Source organism: Aotus nancymaae, unplaced genomic scaffold, assembly GCF_030222135.1.
Source record: "Aotus nancymaae isolate 86718 unplaced genomic scaffold, 86718_ANA_hifiasm-v0.15.2.pri h1tg000029l, whole genome shotgun sequence".
NCBI lineage: Eukaryota > Metazoa > Chordata > Mammalia > Primates > Aotidae > Aotus > Aotus nancymaae.
This window is the reverse complement of record NW_026988442.1, coordinates 28,140,524-28,162,254: the sequence shown is the minus strand read 5'-3', so window position 1 is coordinate 28,162,254 and position 21,731 is coordinate 28,140,524. Positions and strand designations below refer to the sequence as shown.

Genomic DNA, 21,731 nt, shown 5'->3' with positions numbered 1-21,731 from the left:
TTTAAGATAAGCCTGGCCAACATGGTGAAACCCCATCTCTTTTAAAAATACATAAGTAATCCAGGACTGGTGGTGCATGCCTGTAGTCCCAGCTACTTGAAAGGCTGAGGAACAAGAATTGCTTGAACCTGGGAGGCAGAGGTTGCAGTGAGCTGAGATTGCACCACTGCACTCCAGCCTGGATGACAGAGCAAGACTATGTCTCAAAAAACAAAAACAAAAACAAGCCAAACTTCTGAATGTTAATACTGATTGAAAAACCTACAATGAATACTACAGACAATTATCTCAGGACATATAACACTCCAATGTGATCTCACCCAGATTTTTCAGAAAATACATGTTTTGATGGTAGCTGGTTTCCCAATTTCCTGGTGGTTTTTCAAGAAAGCTTTAAGAAAGGTTTATTTAGCATGAAGCCCTCTCCTCATAATGCTAATAGTTTCAGGACTTAAGATTTGGAACCCTGGCTACACCTATCCTGATCCTGTTCTCAGACAAGCAGAAGGTACCATCCTGTGCCAAACCATTCTTGGCAGCAGAAATCGAACAGGGAAGTAGGACAGGGGCAAGTCAAAGATAAGAACATCAGCAAAGACCTGCTGAGAAATCCAGACTGGGAATCCAGGGTTAACTAGAGGATTTCAAGATGATTTAATTCACAAGCAAATGGTTTACTTTGAAAACATACCTGGTTCCATTTTTCTTGTCTCAGTCCATGCTAATAAATTCTGACACCTAACAAAAGATCTAAATGATGCTTAAATCTTTCTGTTCCAGCTCAGCACCACCTGAGACAACTAATACATGGTAAATTAGAAATCCAGATTTCCACGGGGACTTGCTTTCTAATTTAAAAACCAGACAGGCAAACAAATAGGCATACCTTAATTATTTGTAACTGAACCCCTTCATCGGTCTGAGGGCCCTGAAAACAATTGCAAATGGTTTCAACAATTCTGTCAATCAGCCGCTTCCCAGGTGCTCCACTGTCAGGGGCGTTGCCAGTGATGTGCCCATATGCGATGAGTTTCTGAACAGAAAGAACAGAGATTACAAATTTCTGCTTGGCCAGGACTGAGGCCTTCCGTGGCAGCCCAAGACAGCAAAAGACAGGCACTTCCAGTTCGTACAGAGTCCTCTGCTCCCCAGGAGCCAGGCAGGCATAACCACCATAACCATTCTCTGACTGCAACCTTCTTCCTGCCTCCTGACAGCAAAAGATGCCTGTAATGGTGATATAGTAGCCAACGAAAAATGCAAGGTATAGGGCACTCCCCAGTACGCATCTCTGCAAAGTTGAGGAATTACAAGCTATACATACTCATGACAGAGAGAAGATCAGTGGTTGTCTAGAGTTGCGGGTCGGGGTAGGGAGACATAGGGAGTGATTGTTAATGACAACATAAAAAGAATCTATTTAGGTTGTGGTAATGGTTGCACAACTCTGTCAATAAACTAAAAATTAAATTGTGTCTGTGTATGTGTATTTTTTAAAATCATTAAATTGTGTGTGTGTGTGTGTGTTTTTTTTTTTTTTTGAGACAGGGTCTCACTCTGTCACCCAGGCTGGAATGAAGTGGTATGGTGATGGCTCACTCAAGCCTCAACCTCCCAGGCTCAAGCAATCCTCCTAACTCAGCTTCTTGAGTAGCTGGGACCACGGGCACATGCCACTATGCTAGGTTAATTTTTCTTTATTCCTTGTAGAGAAGGGTCTTCCTATGTTGCTCAGGCTGGTCCCAAACTCTTGGGATCAAGTGATCCTCCTATCTGTAATCCCAATACATTGGGATTACATGTAATTGGGATTACAGATCCCAAAGTATTGGGATTACAGATGTGAACCACTGCGCCTGGCTTGAATTATACTTTTTTTTTTTGAGACGGAGTCTTGCTTTGTTGCCAGGCTGGAGTGCAGTGTTGGTGCAATCTTGGCTCACTGCAACTTCCGCCTCCTGGGTTCAAGCAATTCTTCTGCCTCAGCCTCCTCCTGAGTAGCTGGGACTATAGGCGCATGCCACCACACCTGACTAATTTTTGTATTTTCAGTAGAGATGGGGTTTCACCATGTTGGCCAGGATGGTCTCGATCTTCAGACCTCATGATCTGCCCATCTCAGCCTCCCAAAGTGCTAGGATTACAGGTGTGAGTCACCACGCCCGGCAGAATTATATTTCAAAGAATGAATTGTATGCATGTTAATTTTATCTCAAAAAGCTGTTAAAATTATATATATATATATGTGTATATATATAAGAATATGTATTTTCTTTCAATGGAAAGATACCCAAGAAACTAAGAACATGGTTTGCTTGAGGGAGGAGAACTAAGCAGCTGTGAGCTGCGGTGGAACTAAGACACTCTGTAGTACATCTTTTCATTTATTTTCAATGTTAAATTGTGTCAGTGTATTTTCTATTCCAAAAATCAAAGTTAAAACTTGATCTGCATAAAAATAACTGCATTTCACACTTATATCAGCAAATAGTGTGTGTCACCCACAAGCAGCTGCTTGGGCCCTGCCCACTCTGAGAGGTTATAGATTGGTCTGTGCCACCTCACCCATGACCGGGATATCAGCATGGAGGACAGAGCTGGAAAGAACCTCAAACATCAGCAGCAGGACTATTTCTATGCCTGGCTGGGAAACAAAATCACCCAAGGGAGCTCACTAAAAACACAGGTTCCTGGACCTCAACCCAGACCTACTGAAGCAGAACTTCCGGGTGGAGCCCAGGAATCAGTGTTTTTCTCCAAGCTATCCAGGTTATATTGATGGTTGATCAGATAAAAGAATCAGTCATCTGGCACGCATACATGTGAACTCTATGGCATTCTCTGCCTCCAGTGACTTGGTGAAGACTCCTACAACTGCTGTTCTTTCTCCGTTTTGGCTTCTAGCTGGTTACATTCTTGCTTCTGCCCACACCAGGTGGACTCAGGTTCCTGGGTTATCTATAGAGCAGCCACCACTGCAGGAGGAAGACTGGCCACTATACAGAAATCTAATGCTGTTTCTCAATAGCTTTTCCCCTTCCTTAGCTATTGAAGTGTCACCACTCAATAAGCAGAAAGAAAAACGGATTGAGAAAGTGGCTGAGAGTAGAAATGCAATACTACTGGATGGAGTGACTGAAGGAGCAGGAGAGAGGCCTGCGTACACTCTGCTGCTTGAGTCCAACCCCTAAATCTCTAGGTAGGAGGTGTGGCCTATGAAGGCAAGTCCACGTGCCCTTTACCTCACCCGCAGGCTTCTTAGGAGGGCAGGGCTGTCTACCTGGAAAATGAGCTGTGGTTTTGACGTTGCTTGCTCTTACATCTAATGGACTCAAGTCTGTTTTGTGCATTGGATTGCAAGTAGGATGGTCTAGGAACTCCTCAAATGTGAATGCTGAAAAGTAGGCTCCATAAAATCCAATACCGATGCCACAAAGCAAGCTTGTCTTTCACACTTTAACTCAAGTATGAAAAGGACAGAAAGTATCCTGTCCTCTATAGACGCCTTACAGGGCACATTACCCTTCAAATCAGAAAGGGTTTTAAGTATGACTTTCCCCCTCATCTGTGCAGTGAGACAAGGCTGGGAGAAAGCAGAGTTCCTGTATCCTGTGGATCTTTCTGGTTCTCTTTCTCATCCTGTTCTGTGACAGTCTCCGTTCTGGGCACTGGGGATAATTGTGTAAGTATTATTTTTCTCAGAGTCTATATTCTTCAGGGAGGCGCACCAAAGTTCAAAGTCCTAACTGGGCCCTACAGGGCTGTGTGTGATTTGTAGACACTGCCCCCATCTCCCACTATCTCCCAGGTAGATGTCCCCACCTTGTTCCTTGCTGATGTAATGAGGGGTGGAAAGAGAGACAGGGAGGCAGGGCTCTGGGCAGCTGGTCCACTGATACATGTGCTGGGGCTTGCACAGGGACAATTCTGGCATGGAAGGGAAGATGATGACAATATAATACACTATAACAGGACTTTATAGGACTCATTGCACAAAGGAAAATGCTATGTGGTTGGTTTCTTGGCATAGAATAGGACATACTTAGTAATGAACAGAAGTTGGAGTAAGTAAGCTGTATTACAAGTTATCCCACCCACATGAATGAATATATTTCATACAAATTAAGTCTTCTACCTCACTGGTCTCCATTCTGAAGTTAGTTCTATTTATTTTGCCTCAGTGATAGGAATCCAAAGAGTCACCTCTGACCAGAGAAACTGAGGCATGTCTCCAAGGAGCCTTGCACAGAGATGTTCACTGGAACCTTGTGTGTGAATGTGTCTGTACAGGGGAGCGATAGGTGAAATGGTGGCATGACACATCATATACCAGTCAAAAGAAATGCACTAGATCTACATGGAGCAATAGAGCTAGAGCTTAATAAAGGTGTTGAATGTAAAAAGCTGCAGAGAAACTTGTACAAGTGAATCATTTATTTAAAAAAAAAAATAGAAGAAAGAATGTTATATACCTAAACAGGCAATTGGATTTGAGGCTGGTGGCCCAAGGAACTTCCTTTCATCTATAAAGTTCAAAAACTTTTTAACAGAGAATATAGTCATGTACAACTCATATAATTAAAAATTGACTTTTCAATGTACATTAAAAAAAAATCTACAAATTTTCTGGAAGAGCTGAAAGATCATGTTTGTGGTATAAACAGGGCAGCTTAGATTAGTGGTTTCCTACAGCCTTATATATATACTTTAATAACAGTAACACATGTAAATAGTTTTTTTTTTTTTTTTGTAGAAATGAGGTCTCCCTATGTTGCTCAAGCTGGTCTTGAAATCCTGGGCTCAAGTAATCCTTCCACCTTGGCCTCCCAAAGCACTGGGATTACAGGTGTGAACCATAATGCCCAACCCATAACTTTATTTTTTGGAGGCAAAGTCCTGCTCTGTCACCCAGGCTAGAGTGCAGTGGCACAATCCTGGCTTACTGCAGCCTCCACCTCCTGGGTTCAAGTGATTCTCCTGCCTCAACCTCCCGAGTAGCTGGGATTATAGGTGTGTGCTACCACACCCGGCTAATTTTTTGTATTTTTAGCAGAGATGGGGTCTCACCAAATTGCCCAGGCTGGTCTTGAACTCCTGAGCTCAGGCAATCCGCCTGTCTTGGCCTCCCAAAGTGCTAGGATTACAGGCATGAGCTACCACACCCAGACCCAAACTACAATTTTAAATTAAAGCAATATGAATATATTGGGACAATATCCTCAAAAATGTTTTTATTATTCACTTGAGGCCAGGAGTTCAAGACCGGCTTGGACAACAAAGCAAGACCCTGGTCTCTACAAAGAGTAAAAAAAAATAATTAGCCGGGTGTGGTGGCGTACTCCTGTAGTCCCAGCTACTTGTGAGGCTGAGGTGGGAGGACTGCGTAAGTCCAGGAGTTCGAGGCTGCAGTGAGCTATGATCAAGCCACCGCACTCTAGCCTGGGCGACAGAGTGAGACCCTGTCTCTAAAAAAAAAATAAGAGACGGCGCGGTGGCTCACGCCTGTAATCCCAGCACTTTGGGAGGCCGAGGTGGACGAATCACGAGGTCGAGAGATCGAGACCATCCTGGCCAACATGGTGAAACCCCATCTCTACTAAAAATACAAAAAATTAGCCGGGCGTGGTAGTGTGTGCCTATTGTCCCAGCTACTAGGGAGGCTGAGGCAGGAGAATTGCTTGAAACCGGAAAACGGAAGTTGCAGTGAGAAGGGATCGTGCCACTGTACTCCAGCCTGGCAACAGAGCGAGATTCTGTCTCAAAAAAAAAAAAAAAAAATAGAAAGAAAGAAAACTGGCTGGGCACAGTGGTTCATGCCTGTAATCCTGTAATCCCAACACTTTGGGAAGCTGAGGTGGGCTTAAGCTCAGGAGTTCAGGACCAGCCTGGACAACACGGCAAAACCCTGTCTTAATAAGAAATAGAAAAATTAGCCTGTGGTCCCACCTACTTGGGAGGCTGAGGTGGGAGGATCACCTGAGCCTGGGGAAGTCGAGGTTATACTGAGCCTGATCATGCCACTGCACTCCAGGCTTGGGTGACAGAGTGAGATGTGAGACCCTGTCTCAAAAAATATATATATATACATATATATATTATTGATATGTGACCAAAAAAACTTGGAGACCACTTACTAGCTTAGAGAAGACTGACCCTAACCCTCCTTACACTGAGCCCTGGTTATGGGGAAGTGTGTACCAGACCAAATGCTGCAGGAAGGGAAGACAGGGAATCTTTATCACTTGGTAGAAGCAAGCTGCAGGGGAAGTCTCTAGGCTTCTCCCAGTGGGGAGGGAGCTTGAGCTAACTGTGCCTATGGCAAATCAATCCCAAAGCACCTTTGCCACTCCTAATGCTGCGCCAAGCTCAAAGAATGGCAGGGCACAGCATGGATGTGTCTGCAGCTGGTTTCAATTCTGCCCAAACCAAACATTACCCCCAGATGCTGGCCTTCCACCTCTAAGACAGAGGTTACCTCACCCACTCTGGGAAAAGCCAGTCAAACAGGCATGGCAAGGGCAGCCACCAAGAGAAAGTACATTTTTTTCCATTCAGCAGTCCAGGGAGCACCCAGCCACTTTCTCGTGTCATAAAAAAGATGACACATTTTACATACTAAACAAAGAAATCCTACTGTACCTATTACATCTCAGAGAACCTATTACATCTCAAAGAACCTATTCTCAGAGAACTTCCATTCCTTTGTGTGTGTATGTGTGTGGTTTTTTCTTTTTTTTAAGAGACAGGGTCTTGCTTTGTCACTCAGGCTGGAGTTAGGTGTCACCGTCATGGGTCACTGCAGCCTCAACCTCGTGGGCCCAAGCAATCCTGTCTCTGCCTTCTGAGTAACTGGGACTAAAAGTGTGCACCAATATGCCCAGCTAACTTTTTATTTTTTCTTTTTGTAGAGATGAGGGTCTCACTATGTTGTCCAGGCTAGTCTCAAATACCTGGCCTCAAGTGATCTTCCTGTCTCAAAGATTAGGAGTGAGTTACTGCACCAAGCCAGAACTTCCATTCTAAAAAGAGAGAGAACCATACCCCATAAGACTCAAGATTCATAGTGGGCTGAAGTAAAGCAGGGTGTTAGTGTTTCCCTTTGAAATCATACTCAGATACAAGGAGTTCCAGAAACAAACTATTTCTGTTATTAAAGAGGCCAGAACCACATGGTTACAGTTAAGAGCAGGGGCCAGTTAAGAGCAGCAACCTTTTTCAATAAAGGGTCATATACTAAATCTTTAGGCTCTGTGGGTTATTTGGTCTCCATTATAGCTACTCAGCTAGGTCACAGTAGCAGGAAGGCAGTCACAGATAATTCATAAACGAATGGGCATGGCTGCTGCTATGGACTGAGAGTTTGTGTCCCCCTAAAATTTATATGTTGAAGCTTTAACCCTGCAATGTGATGGTATTAGGAGTTTGGGCCTTTGGGAAATAATCAGGCTTAGATGCAGTCATAAGGGTAGGGTCCTCATGACAGGATTAGTGCACTATAAGAAGAAACCAGAGACCTAGCTCTCTCTCCATGACATGTGAGAACACAGCTGTTTGCAGCCAGAGAGAGGGTACCCTCACCAGGAACCAAATCAGCCAGTACCTTGATCTTATAGTCCCCAGCTTTCAAAACTGTAAGAAATAAATGTCTGTTGTTGAAGACAGCCAGTCTATGATATTCTGTTCAGCAGCCCAAGCAGACTAAAACAGCTGTGTTCCAATAAAACTTTATTTGCAAAAGCAGGTGGTAGGCCAGATTTGGCTCACGGGCCAAAGCTGATGACCCCTGGTTAAGAACGCAGACACGGAGTCAAGAAGTCCTAGAAACCCGGCTGGGCACAGTGGCTCATGTTTGTAATCCCAAAACTTTGGAAGGCCTAGGCGGGAGGATCACTTGAGCTCAGGAGTTCGAGACCAGCCTGGGCAATGTGGTGAAACCCGTCTCTACAAAAAATACAAAAAGGAAATTATCTGGGTGTGGTGGTGCATGCCTGTGGTTCCAGCTACTTGGGAGGCTGAGGTGGGAGAATTACTTGAGTCCAGGGACAATCATTTGACATTGCAGTGAGCCATGATCTTGCCATTGCACTCCAGCCTACCTTGGACTGGGCAGGTAACTTCACTCCCTAAGCCTTGGTTTCCTTGATTCTAAAACGACAACAAGAGTAAGTACCTCAGAGGGCTGTCAAGGGGACTACACACGGTATGGTGGATGAAACATGCAGGGCCCACCACAGGCTAAGAGGTCAATGCACGTCAGCGACGGTTCTCAGTATGTCAGTTACATTAATTATCAGCATTCCTTTCAAAACAAAACCTTAACATGGAGAGAGAACAACTAAAATTCAACTTCTGCCAAATTTCCTCATAACACAGCAAAAAATATTTTAGAATAGAAGTAGGACTGAAGCCTGCCATTTAACAATTCTTGGCTCACTGTATGTTTCACAAAGGACAATCTACAGAATTATATCGAATAACAAAATAGTTTTGCATTTGGAAGAGTTGCTTCTGTGAAGAAACTCTCATCAATTCTCAAGTACACATAACAAAGAAGAGAGATTAACAGAGTAAATATTAGACCAGAGACACCAAAAATGTGGCACGCCCACTGCCACTTTGCAGTCCTGTGCCTTGGTAGATAAAAATCACTCAAGAGCACTCTTTCTTGAAAAAGTGGGAAGAGCCTTCAGACACCTCTTTTACAAAGCTCTCTAAGTAATCAGGATACAGAATCTAGTCACCATTCCTGTTCTAGAAAGTACTGGCAAGCTGTGGATCACTTCAACATATTTTTAAAATTTATTAAACTTTCTTCATTGATGTGGACTGCCTACTGAGGTCAAGAATAAACATTCTTTGAGCCAGGTATGGTGGCTCATGCCTGTAATCCCAGCTACTTGGGAGGCTGAGGCAGGAGGACTGTTTGAGCCTGGGAGTTAGAGGCTATAGTGAGCTATGATCAAGGCACTGCACTACAGCCTGGGCAACAGAGTAGGACTCTGACTCGAAATAAACAAAAAAGAAAATAAATGTTCTTTGAGGTAATCAGAAACCTAAGGAGCATGTCTTGAGCAAAAGTACAAGAATGGTGGGCCAGGAATTAAGAAACCCAAGTTACAGTCCTGTTTCTCTTACTACCTGCATATTACTGGACAAGTCACCTTAACTTCTCTACTCTTGCTTCCTCCTCAGTAAAAGGTAATGTAAAACAAAGTTACTTGTGGCTCTAAATACAGCCAGTCCTCATTATTTGCAGCTACATTTGCAAATGCACCTACTTACTAAAGTCTATTTATAAGCCCAAATCAATACTTCCGGGGCTTTATTGGTCATTTGTAGACATGCACAGAGCAGTAAAATGTGAAATCACTTATGTTCACGTTCCTAGCTGAGGTCAAACAAGGCAACACTATGCCTCCTTGTTTCATTCTCCTATTGCAAACAAGTGTCATTTTAGTGCTGTACTTAGTGCTGTGTTTCTTGCATTTTGGTCCTTTTGTTGGTGATTTTGCTGTTTACAATGGCTCCCAAGTGTTTGCTGATGTGCTTTCCCATGTTCCTAACAGCAAGAGGGTAGTGATGTACATCACAGAGAAATTATGTGTGTTAGAAAAGCTTTGTTCAGGCATGCGTCATAGCACTGTGGGCCCTGAGTTCAATGTTAATGCGTCAACAAAAGATATTAGATAGTCTCTTTAAACTGAAACACATGAAGACTAAAGGCTTACAGGAACCTAACCCTGTAGTTCTTCTAGGAACAAAGATTCAATGTTTGCTAATTTAGTATGGGAGGTGACTTTACAGCACATAACTACCAAAAACTACAGATTCGACTGCCTCTATTTCTCTACTTGATAGGAATTTTCATGCCATTAAGAAAGAGGCTTTCAAGATCAGCCTGACCAAAATGGTGAAACCCCATCTCTACTAAAAATACAAAAAATTAGCTGGGTGTGGTGGCGGGTGCCTATAATCCCAGCTACTCAGGAGGCTGAGGCAGGAGAATCCCTTGAGCCCAGGAGGCGGACGTTGCAGTGAGATGAGGTTGTACCACCGCACTCTAGCCTAGGCAACAAGAGCGAAACTTTGTCTACAAAAAAAAAAAAAAGAAAGAAAGAAAGAGGCTGACCAGGTGCAGTGGCTCATGCCCATTATCCCAGCACTTTGGAAACCAAGGTGGTAGGACTGCTTGAGGCCAGAAGTTTAAGACCAGCCTGGGCAACATAGTGAGACTGCATCTCTACAAAACAAATAAAAGAAAGAGGCTGTATAAAAATGCCTATGTGTCCATGTGTGTCAAATACTCCAATTAATGCTAAAGGTTTCATTTAGAAAAAACATACACAAGACATGAACAAATAAGATATTTCTAGGGGAAACATATTCTGGATTTAGCTAAAGAGCTCACACCTTTCTCTTTTCCCTCCCTCATGAGATGTCCAAAAGGAATATGTTAAACTGTTCCTCTCTGCATCGCCTCTGAGAGCAATGAGTGCCAGGGCGGTCTGCAGCATAGCTCTGTGTAAGGACCAACTGTGGTTTGGAAAGAACCCCCTTGACACCATGAAGTTTAAACATGGTACCTGCAAGCAGTCGAGGGATGTGCTGACCACCCGTGGGGACTTGGACTGGCAGGCTAGCTCGAATGGAAGAAAATACTTGTCGGCTTCAATGAAGTTTGCCTTTGGTGGTGCAGCAGTGCCAAGCCTAGGAGAAAAGCAAGAGAGGGGCAGGAAGAGAAATGAAAAAAAAAAAGCTTGCTTTTTCTACACCTTACTCTAGCTTTCCATTCCACCTGCAATCATTTAATTTAAAGTGCCTGCAAACTATATCCTGGGGCTAGGCATTAGAAGGTGAACACATGCATTAGGAAAACCACTAAAGTCCCACGTAGAGAGCAAGTTCTCTGACTGGCATGCTGAATTAACGACATCCTGGACTGAATCTTGGTGGCAGCCACGCCAGAGCTATATTTCTGAAATGTGACTAACTGGCTTCCTTACTATGAAGATCAGGAGTAGCCACTCAGGGAGCAGGCTGTCCTCATGCCTAAGGAAGCATGTCATACAACAGACAACAGCTTTGCCTCTTCTGTCAAGAAAATATACAACAGCATTACCTTGATCTTGATCCTTCCCTCAAAGGATACAAGTACTGAGGCAGCAGCCTGTTAACCTAGCATCAGTTCGAATATACAGAGTTGTGCCGTGTGACTAGCACCATGCTTGCAGAGTTTGTGCTACCCCTGAGGATTAGAAATATGAGAAAACAAGCAGAGAAAGGGGTTCCCCCGGCCGCTACCTACTCCCTTCGTGCCACACCTCAGCAAGGAGAAAGTGCTATAGCTTACCTCTGCTTTTCTATTTCTGCTTTAATTTCATCTGGTAAGGAAGGAAGAAAAAGCACATTAGGAAAATGCAACATTTATTCAAAGGAAAACTTTACTAAAAGATATTTGGAGACCACTGAAAAGAATGTTAATGAGATGTTTAAATACAGAAATGCTGGTATGAAGTGAAATAATTAATTGTAACACCAATAATAACAGCTAACACTTACATGGAGTGACTGGCTAGAGGCATTACTGTGTGTGTTTTAGCTCATTTAGCCCTCACAACGATCCTATGAGGTCTGTACTATTATTGCATCCATCTCATTTAGAGCAGGGTTTCTCAGCCTTGGCACCACTGACATTTGGGGATGAAGAATTCTTTGTTATGAGGCTGCCCTGCGCACTCTAGGATGTTTAGTAGCATCCCTGTCCTCCACCCATTGGATACCAGGAGCACTCCTGATCCCTCTGCCATCCTGAAAACTAAAAACGTCTCTAGACATTGCCAAGTGTGCCCTGAGCGAAACCGCTCCTGATGAGAAGCAATGATTTTGATGAGGAAACCGAGGCATAGGAAGGTTAGGTAACTTGGCTACTGTTGCATATCAAGAACTGGGGAGCTAGAATTTAACCGAGGCTTTCTGGCTCTACAGCCCATGTTCTTACTTGTTTCCTGTCTGCAGAAGGCATGTGTATGAGAGCTAGCTGACACAATATCATGGTAATATCATGACATCTCAACTGTGTGCAAATGTGCATAGAAGACTGGAAACTAATACCACAAAGTATTGAAACCAATAAAAAACTGAAAGTTGTCTAAATAGTGGGATGATGAATTTTTTCTTTTTTCACATTTTCTATGATAAGCATATATACTTTTTCTTAATCAGTACTTTTTAAAACAATTATAAAATATACATAACCTAAAATTTACCATCTTAACCATTTTTAAGTTTACAGTTGAATGGCATTAAGTACATTTACATTGTGCTAAGGCACATGTAATTTTTAAGAATTAAAATTAATTTTAAAATCTTTATCATGGAGGTAACAACTACACTGGCAGGGTTATAGGAATCAAGTGTCATTTTTCAGAAATCACAATCTCAGCGATAGTTTTATTTCCAGGAAAAAAGGTTTTGTGCCATTACAACAACCAAGCATCCTGTCTAAACACACAGAATTCTCCCACATCCACTCAGTTGAATGTACTTCTACATGTTAGACCCACAAGCCCACGTATCATCAAATCAGGCATGGGAAGGAGGTATGTCCTCAATACCATGTATTCAGATCATCTCCAAAAGGCCAGCCTCCTTTACACAATCTCTAGAAAGACAGGAGTGTGGATATGGCACTAGTTATCCTAGCAACCCCAGAACATAGTACTGAAGTTTGCAAATTTCCTATTCTTAGGTAACTCCATTCTAGACTAAACTTGAAGGTGTGAAAACCAAGTAAATTGACTCTCTGGAAGTAGCACTTTCTAACCTCAAGCCCAACTTTGTATATCTTATTACACACATGAGAAAACAGAAGAGAAATGCCCAAATGACTAACAGCAACCGTTTTGCTCATGGACCATAAGGGTTGTGACACACAGGGTCAGAGAGCTGTGTGGTGTGGATCTTGCTCCTCAGGGATAAGAATTCACTAAGGAAATGTTCCAGCTACCACCAGCAGAGGCTCAGGAAGCTGTGGGGACCCAGCTCGTGAGGCTGGCGGCCAAGCTATCAGCTTTTAGAAACCTGTATCTATAATGTCAGGGCTCTGCTTGGGTGATAAGATCTGTCACTCTGTGACATGGCAGAGGGCTGCTGCTGCCCAAACTCAAATGTAAGTTTTCCTTCCAATCACAGTTACCTTGTTAGAGTGAAGTCTAAGTGCTAAACCTATCTGAAGCAATGAGGTCTTCACTAGAGTTGGTGCTGGCCTGTGAGCTCTAAAACAATCTGTTTTGAAATACCACTACAGAAATCACAATCTCAGAGATAGTCTTATTCTGAGACCGGGCGCGGTGGCTCACGCCTGTAATCCCAGCACTTTGGGAGGCCAAGGCAGGCGGATCACTTGAGTCAGGAGTTTGAGACCAGCCTGGCCAACAGAGTGAAACCTCATCTTTACCAAAAAATGCAAAAATTAGCTGGGCATGGTGGCATGTGCCTGTAAGCCCAGCTACTCGAAAGGCTGAGGCAAGAAAATTGCTTGAACCCAGGAGGCAGTAATTGCAGTGAGCTGAGATGATGCCACTGTACTCCAGCCTGGGCAACACAGTGAGACTGTCTCAAAAAAAAGGAAAACATAAAACAAACCAAATACAAAGGTTACACTAACTACAAAGGGCTATGGAGGCCAGGCAGGAAATGCCAAGAAAAAACACGGTGGGTGATCAAAGAAAGGCAGGACCCCCTTTCCACCCAGTACAGGAAGGGGTGCAGCAGCTCCTCAGCTCCAGCTGACGGGAATCTTTAGACGCCCTGAGCCCACTGGTGCTAGTTGTTCTGATTTTTCCAGAGGTCAAAATCCAGATTTTAGGCGAAAGCTCTGATTGCAATTCAAAACAACTTCAATTGTTTTAAAAATTATGTTAAATAGAAAAAATAAGATCTGGTGTTCGATAGATCAGTAAGATGACTACAATTAACATTAACTGACTGTACACTTCAAAACAGGAAAGAATAATTCAAATGTTCCTAATGCAAAGAAAAAATAAATATTTAAGGTGATGGATATCTCAGTTATCCTGACTTGATTATATGACTGCATCCAATTATCAATGCACCATGAAAATATGTGCAGCTATATGTATCAATAAAAAATAAATTTAAAAAATATTATGGCTCAAATAAGACTGGTTTGCAGGCTGCCTAGTCCTGAGGCTACTAGTTTGCCAGTTTTGCTTTAAGGGATGGAGAAGAGCCGAGGAGAGAGTGCTTCAGTGGCTGCAGAAAAGTAGCTGCAGGGGATAAAAGTGGCTTTTAAGGACTGTGACCAGTGTTATGAGGACAAAACATCAATTTTCTATAAGCTAAATCTTTGCCCAGCCAAAGAACAAAGAACTAAGGAGCCAGAGGACTTTAGCTGGAGGCCAAACCCACTATAAATTTTATACATGAAAAATCAAGACCCACAGAGGTTACAAGTACTAGAGATGAGACTAAACACAGAAAATCAGGCTCCAGAGTCTGTGTTCTCTTGGGTACCCTGACTCTCAAATAAGCATATGGAATTACTCTGTAAACTATAAATGCAGAACAGTTTAAATGTGTGGTTTTCCTAGCACTGATACAAACCATGAATGCTGCAGCCATGGTTCAAAACACTGGTGTTTTCACTATACCATGAACCCTATCCAGCTGGGAAGCTAGTTTACATGCCTTCTGAAATCTCCCAAACCCCTTTTCTGACCTGGCGTGACCATAGCAAAGGTAAAACCCGGTTTTGGAATGGGAATGAGTAAGGGGTGACAGGACTGGCAGCAGCAGCAGTGCAGGGCACAGGGACGGAAGACAGCAGCCTTCTCCTGTGACCAGGAAAGAGTTGCTACCTGGAAAAGTAACTGCAGAAACCCAAGAAATTCCAGTTGCAAATCCTATGTTCACAGATTTTTTTTTTAGTTTTCTAAATTTACCCTTACATATTCCCACAAGAATTAGGAATTGCTGCACTTCCTAAACTACTCTTTGTCGAGGAAAAAAAAATCTTCAGGCTGGTCCCAGTGGCTCACACCTGTAATCTCAGCACTTTGGGAGGCTGAGGTGGGCAGATCACTTTGAGCTCAGGAGCTCAGATCACCCTGAGCGACATGGTAAAAAGAGCTAGGCTCCATCTTAAAAAAAAAAACAACAAAAAACAAAACCTTGAAAAGCCTTGTCCACTAGCCCCAGTAGGGGCCCAGATGATAACAGCATCTTTGTAAAGGATGGGAGGAACTCCATGGAGGGGCTGGGAGAGGGTGGCCTGGCTCAACTTTTCTTCGGACAAATCACTCTGGCTGCTGTGAGGATAAAGAGGAAGGTGGCCAGGACAGAAGAAGGGAAACCCATCAGGAGGTTACTGCTCACAATCCAGGCTAGCAGCAATGGGGGCTTGGAGCAGCACAGAGCCTGTGCAGGTGGAGAGAAGGCACAGTCTGAAGCACACCAGCACCTTTTTGTTTAGTTTTGTTTTTGTTTTTGAGACAGGGTCTCACCCTCTCACCCAGGCTAGAAATGCTCAAATAAAGGTAGTTTCATATGGCCCAAACTAAAAGTTGGGCTCTTTATATGTTTGGATAATGCAATCTTTTTTTTTTCCCCATGAAAAGAGGGAAGAACAACCCCATCAAAAAGTGGGCAAAGGATATGAACAGACACTTCTCAAAAGAAAACATTTATGTGGCCAAAAAACATATGAAAAAAGCTCATCATCACTGGTCATTAGAGAAATGCAAATCAAAACCATGATGAGATATCACCTCATACCAGTTAGAATGGCAATCATTAAAAAGCGAGGAACCAACAGATGCTGGAGAGGATGTGGAGAAATATGAACGCTTTTACACTGTTGGTGGGAGTGTAAAGTAGTTCAACCATAATGGAAGACAGTGTGGCGATTCCTCAAGGATCTAGAACCAGAAACACCATTTGACCCAGCAATCCCATTACTGGGTATATACCCAAAGGATTATAAATCATTCTACTATAAAAACACATACACATATGTTTACTGCAGCACTATTCACAATAGCAAAGACTTGGAACCAACCCAAATGCCCATTAATGATAGACTGGATAAAGAAAATGTGGCACATATACACCATGGAATACTATGCAGCCATAAAAAAGGATAAGTTCACGTCCTTTGCAGGGACACGAATGAAGCTGGAAACCATCATTCCCAGCAAACTAACACAGGAACAGAAAACCAAACACCACATGTTCTCACTCCTAAGTGGAATCTGAACAATGAAAACACATGGACACAGGGAGGGGAACATCACACACTGGGACCTGTCAGCGGGTGGGAGGCAATGGGAGGGAGAGCATCAGAACAAATACCTAATGCATGCCAGACTTAAAATCTAGATAACGGGTTGATGGGTGCAGTAAACCACCATGGCACATGTATATCTATGCAACAAACCTGCATGTTCTGCACATGTATTCCAGAACTTAAAGTATAATAAATAATTTTTTTAAAAAAAGGAGGGAGAAAAAGGAACAGGGAAAAAGTATGTGTGTGGCAGGGGGCCTCACAGATATCCTGATGTGGTAGAAAGAAAAGATACAGGTGTGAGATAGAGCTGGGTTCAAGTCCTGGCATGACATCTATTAGTTGCATGATGCCAGGTGGGTTATTAAACTTTCCTGAATCTTTTTTTTTTTTGAGACAAAGTCTTACTCTGTCGCCCAGGCTGTAGTGCAGTGGTGCCATTGTAACCTCTGCCTCCTGAGTTCAAGCGATTCCCCTGTCTCAGCCTCCTGAATAGCCGGGACTACAGGCACGAACCACCATGCCCAGCTAATTTTTATATTTTTAGTACAGAGTTTCGCCATGTTGGCCAGGCAGGTCTTGAACTCCTGACCTCAGATGACCCACCTGCTTCGGCCTCCCAAAGTGTTGGGATTACAGGCATGACTCACCATGCTCAGCCAACTTCCCTGAATCTTGATTTCCTACTCTAAAAAATGGGAGTGATAAAAACAGCCCCATGTGCTCCAGAGACTATAACTAGGAACTGAGAGAGCAGAGAATTCTCTTGACACCACCACAAGAGAGGTCTTGGTGGTGACTAAGGCGGTGGCCAGCACACAGCAGGTGGTCAATAAATGTCAGTTCTCTTGCTCTTATTTTAAAACAGGAGTCAGTATTAAAGCAAAATCTCTAGTGCTATCCATGGGATCAAGCAAAGCCAAGGGAAAAGGAAAGTGAGTGGAACCCTAATAATGATAATAATGATGATGATGATTGCTGACTCACTGATTGCCTCCTAATGGCAGGTGCTCTTTCAGTCCTCGCCAAAACCCATGGAAGCAGGAACACTAATCATCCATAACCATTTTACAGGTGAGGAATCTGAGCACAGGGAGGTTAAACCACCTGCCCACGTTGCAGCCAGAAGTGCTACTCTGCAGTCAGGATCCATGCCCAGGCAGCCTGTTGGAAAGCCAGCACTACTGAGCCACTCCATGATGACAGAAGGAGGAGGACGGTGCAGGAAGAGGGGTATGGGGCACGGTATGCATACCTGCTCCGCCTTACTGTTCCATGTCTTAACAGGCGTTGCTTTCCCAACTGCCAATGGGGCAATTAGCAGCAATAAATGACCAGGCTGGAAAGGAGAGAGACTGGAGCAGGGTGGGGCAGCTGCAACTGAAAAGCCTCACTGTCTGGATGCTGCCACTTGACTCACACACCTCCATTCATCAGCACCTCTGACACAGGCTCAGATTCTCTCTTCCACTCCCAAGCTAGTCCAACAATGACCATCACCAACCTCAAACCCAGCAATCCCATCGGTGGCCAATGCCCCCAAATCCCACAGTAACCCTCGACACTCCTGAGACATCTGTCACATCCTTCCCTCACTTAAACCAACACTGCTCCTCAATTCCTTCAGCTCCCAGTCACCAGTCACCTCCTCCTCCACTCCAAGACAGCCTGGTGAAGCTGGTCACACTGACTCTTGCCCCCATATGGAGCTGTGGCACTTCCAGTTTCTTCCTCTTCTCTCCTTCCAACTGACCCTCTCCACTGCTCCCAGTAGAAACTGTCTTTGGCCTGTCAAACCTTGACATGGCCAACCTGTCGGCTTTCCGTTTTCCTCATTTTCCAGGGTAGATCTCACTAGCAGGGCTATTATCAGATAACACGCAATCAACATCCTGGACTCTCTCTGACCTTTAGTCTTAACTTCTGATGAAATCCCAAACTTAGATTGTACTACCATCCCCTTTTTGCCTGTCTCCGCCTAAGCAGACGTCTGACGACAGGGCAGGTTGGCAGGCCTACAGAGCCCTGACTACCCAGCGCGAATGAAACCGGAAATTCTGCCCAGTAGTTTGGTCATCCTCACTCTCCACAGTGTCTACTGCACATTTCTCCACTCTCAAACAGCCCATCTCTCCTGCTCCCGATCATCACCATTCTGCTGCTGCCTCTTTACTCACAACCAATGGAGCAGCCTCCTACTTCACTCAGAAATTAGAAGTGGGCACAAGGAGAATCTCTCAGCTTGCTGTTAGCAAACCTACAACCTGACCTACTTCTGGCCTACTCTCTGCTCTCCCCTGCAATAAGGGAGTGGGTGTCCAACCCCCTCACCTCTGTCATTAGGGATAGTGTTATTCCTAACATCTAGAACCTGATCACCTCCACGCTAGGTCACCATCATCCTAGGCCAAGCAACCATTATCTCCCACCTGGACCATCAAAAGGGTCTTGTAACTGGTCTCTAGGCTTCAGCAATTATACTCCCTTCCGCCCCACAGCTTTTCTCAACAGCAGCCAGAGGGATGCCCTCAAAATGTAACTCAGATCACATCATTCCTTTGCTCAAAATGCTCCAGTGGCTTTCCATCCCACTCTGCGTAAAATTAAAACTGTCAGTCTTGGCCTCCAAATCTCAGCGTGATCCGGCCCCTGCTATCCCCCTCTGCTCTCACCTTCTACCACCCTGGCCCTGGCCTACTTGCTCGAACACACCAAGCGTGTTTCTGTCCTGGGGTCTTTGCACTAGCTATTCCTGCTTCTGGGAATGCCCTCCCTCCCCTCAGATATCTCAGTGGCTCACTCCCTCACTTCCTTCAGATCCCTGCTCCGATGTCCTCTTCAGGGGACATTCTCACCACCTAATACTACCACCCTCACCCCTCCTTGTTACCCTGTGTCTCCTTACCTGCTTTGTTCTCTCACTTTAGTCTTTCTTCACAGAATTTTTCACCCTTGACATATTATGTATCAGTTCATTCATTATCTGCCTTCCTCAGTAGAACATAAACTCTACGACAAAAGACATTTGCCTGTTCTGTTCACTACTGAATTCCCAAGTACTGAGAATTCTTCAGCACAGAGTAGCAGGCACTCAATATTTGTTGAAAAAAATGAAAAACTGTCCTTTCTTCTTTCTGCATTATTTAACCTCTCCTTCAACCGAGTCCCTCCCCAATGAGATTTAAACAAGTTCAAGTCTCTTCTACCTTAAAAAACAAACAAACAAAAAACTTTTAACATCCACATCTCCCTCCTCCCCTTCACACTACAGCCAACCTTCGGGAAAGAGTTGTCTATGTTCACCGTCTGTCTCCTCACCTCCCACACCAGTCTGGCTTTCACCTCCATCATGCCACCAAAATACCTCAAGCTAAGGCCACCAATGACCCACATGTCTCTAAATCTGATGGGCATTTTTTCCAGTCTTTATCTGACTTGACCTCCCTGCAGCATTTCGCCTTACTGACCTCACCCTTCTTAAAATTTTCTCGACTTCGGGCTTCATAACCACATATTTTCCTCATCTTCCCTCTGCTTCTTGCCCATCTCTGCTCTATTTCCTCTGCAGATTCAGCTTCCTCTGCCCAGCCAGTAAAGGCTGGAGGGTTCTCAGGCTCAGGCCTCCTGCCTCTCCCTCTGTACACTGCCTTACCAGGCTTCCCATTCCCACCTAGACTTTGATGACTCCCAAATTCCTTTAGCCCAGGCCTCTCTTGTGAACATCAGGCTCATACAGCTGGCCACTTCCCATTTCACATGTCCAGCTGGATGCTCAAAGGCAGATCAAACTCCACGTTTCCGAGTCCCAACTCAGATCAACCTCCTCCCTCCACCCCCTCCATGTAGTCCTCTTCCCACAATCCCATCTTTAAAAACAGGTGGCTCGTGCCTGTAATCCCAGTGCTCTGGAGGCTGAGATGGGCAGGTCACAAGGTCAGGAGTTCGAGACTGGCCTGGCCAACGTGGTGAAACTACCTGTCACTACTAAAAATACAAAAAATTAGCCGGGCATGGTGGCAGGTGCCTGTAATCCCAGCCACTCAGGAGGCTGAGGCAGGAGAATCACTTAAACCTGGGAGGTGTAGGTTGCAGTGAGCCGAGACTGTGCCACTGCACACCAGTCTGGGCAACAGAGCAAGATTTTGTCTCAAAAAAAAAAAAAAGAAAAACAGGCAGCATCCATCCAGCTGGGTGAGTCAGAAATAGGAGAGTCAAGCTTATCAGTCCTCTTTCCCATGCTCTTACTCGCTCCATCACCAAGTTCGGTTGGCTTCATCTTCTAACTAGGTTGGCAATCCATTTTCTTTGCTCTATTTCTATTGTCTAGGCCACCAATATCTCTCACCTGGACGATGGTAACTGCGTAGGATGGTCTGACTGTCCCAACCAAAACTCTGCTGCAAGTTAATTGCCACTGTGAATTAAGAATGGAACCTTTGGGCCGGGCGCGGTGGCTCAAGCCTATAATCCCAGCACTTTGGGAGGCCGAGGTGGGTGGATCACGAGGTCAAGAGATCGAGACCATCCTGGTCAACATGGTGAAACCCCGTCTCTACTAATACAAAAAATTAGCTGGGCACGGTGGCGCGTGCCTGTAATCCCAGCTACTCAGGAGGCTGAGGCAGGAGAATTGCCTGAACCCAGGAGGCGGAGATTGCGGTGAGCCGAGATCGCGCCATTGCGCTCCAGCCTGGGTATCAAGAGTGAAACTCCGTCTCAAAAAAAAAAAAAAAAAAAAGAATGGAACCTTTGGCTGGGCACGGTGGCTCACGCCTGCAATCCCAACACTTTAGGAGGCTGAGGCAGGAGGATCATGAGGTCAAGAGATCGAGAACATCCTGGCCAACATAGTGAAACCCCGTCTCTACTATAAAATACAAAAATTAGTTGGACATGGTGGCGCATGCCTGTAGTCCCAGCTACTCAGGAAGCTGAGGCAGGAGAATCACTTGAACCCGGGAGGTGGAGATTGCAGTGAGCTGAGATTGCGCTACTGTGCTCCAGCCTGGCGACAGAGCAAGACTCCATCTCAAAAAAAAAAAAAAGGAACCTTTAAGAAGTGATTAGGTCATGACATGTAACTGCACAATTGGGCTCCTGATAAAAGGATGAGTTCAACCCCCATTTCCTCTCTCGCCTTCCGCCATATCACCCTGGCCGGATGATGGTGCCATGACTGTGAGCCAAATAAACTTCTGTTCTTTATAAATCTCCCAGTGATAGCATTCTGTGATAGCAGCACAAAATGGACTAAGACGGTCTCTTCATTGGTTCCTTGGCAATCCCTCTGGTGTTCCCTTAAGATGTTCTGAACACAGTGGACGAAATGATCTTTCCAAAATAACACACCTGGTCATCCTATCACCTGCTTCCTGGTTTAAAACTCTTCAGTGTCATATCCTGCTTTTGACCTAAAAAATCAAAC

At 44.4% G+C, this 21,731-nt stretch overlaps 1 protein-coding gene across 5 annotated transcripts in view; it reads right to left on the bottom strand.

The window, feature by feature from the left end:
* ARFGEF2 (ADP ribosylation factor guanine nucleotide exchange factor 2) overlaps positions 1-21,731 on the bottom strand; it is a 102,795-nt gene that overhangs the window by 73,714 nt on the left and 7,350 nt on the right. For all 5 annotated transcript variants that reach the window (XM_064382501.1, XM_064382502.1, XM_064382503.1 and 2 more), the window contains exons 2-4: positions 11,351-11,381; positions 10,584-10,707; positions 887-1,033 (exon numbers count right to left, since the gene is read on the bottom strand). In XM_064382501.1, the coding sequence (XP_064238571.1) occupies positions 887-1,033; positions 10,584-10,707; positions 11,351-11,381 (302 nt within the window). The remainder of the gene's footprint in view (positions 1-886; positions 1,034-10,583; positions 10,708-11,350; positions 11,382-21,731) is intronic.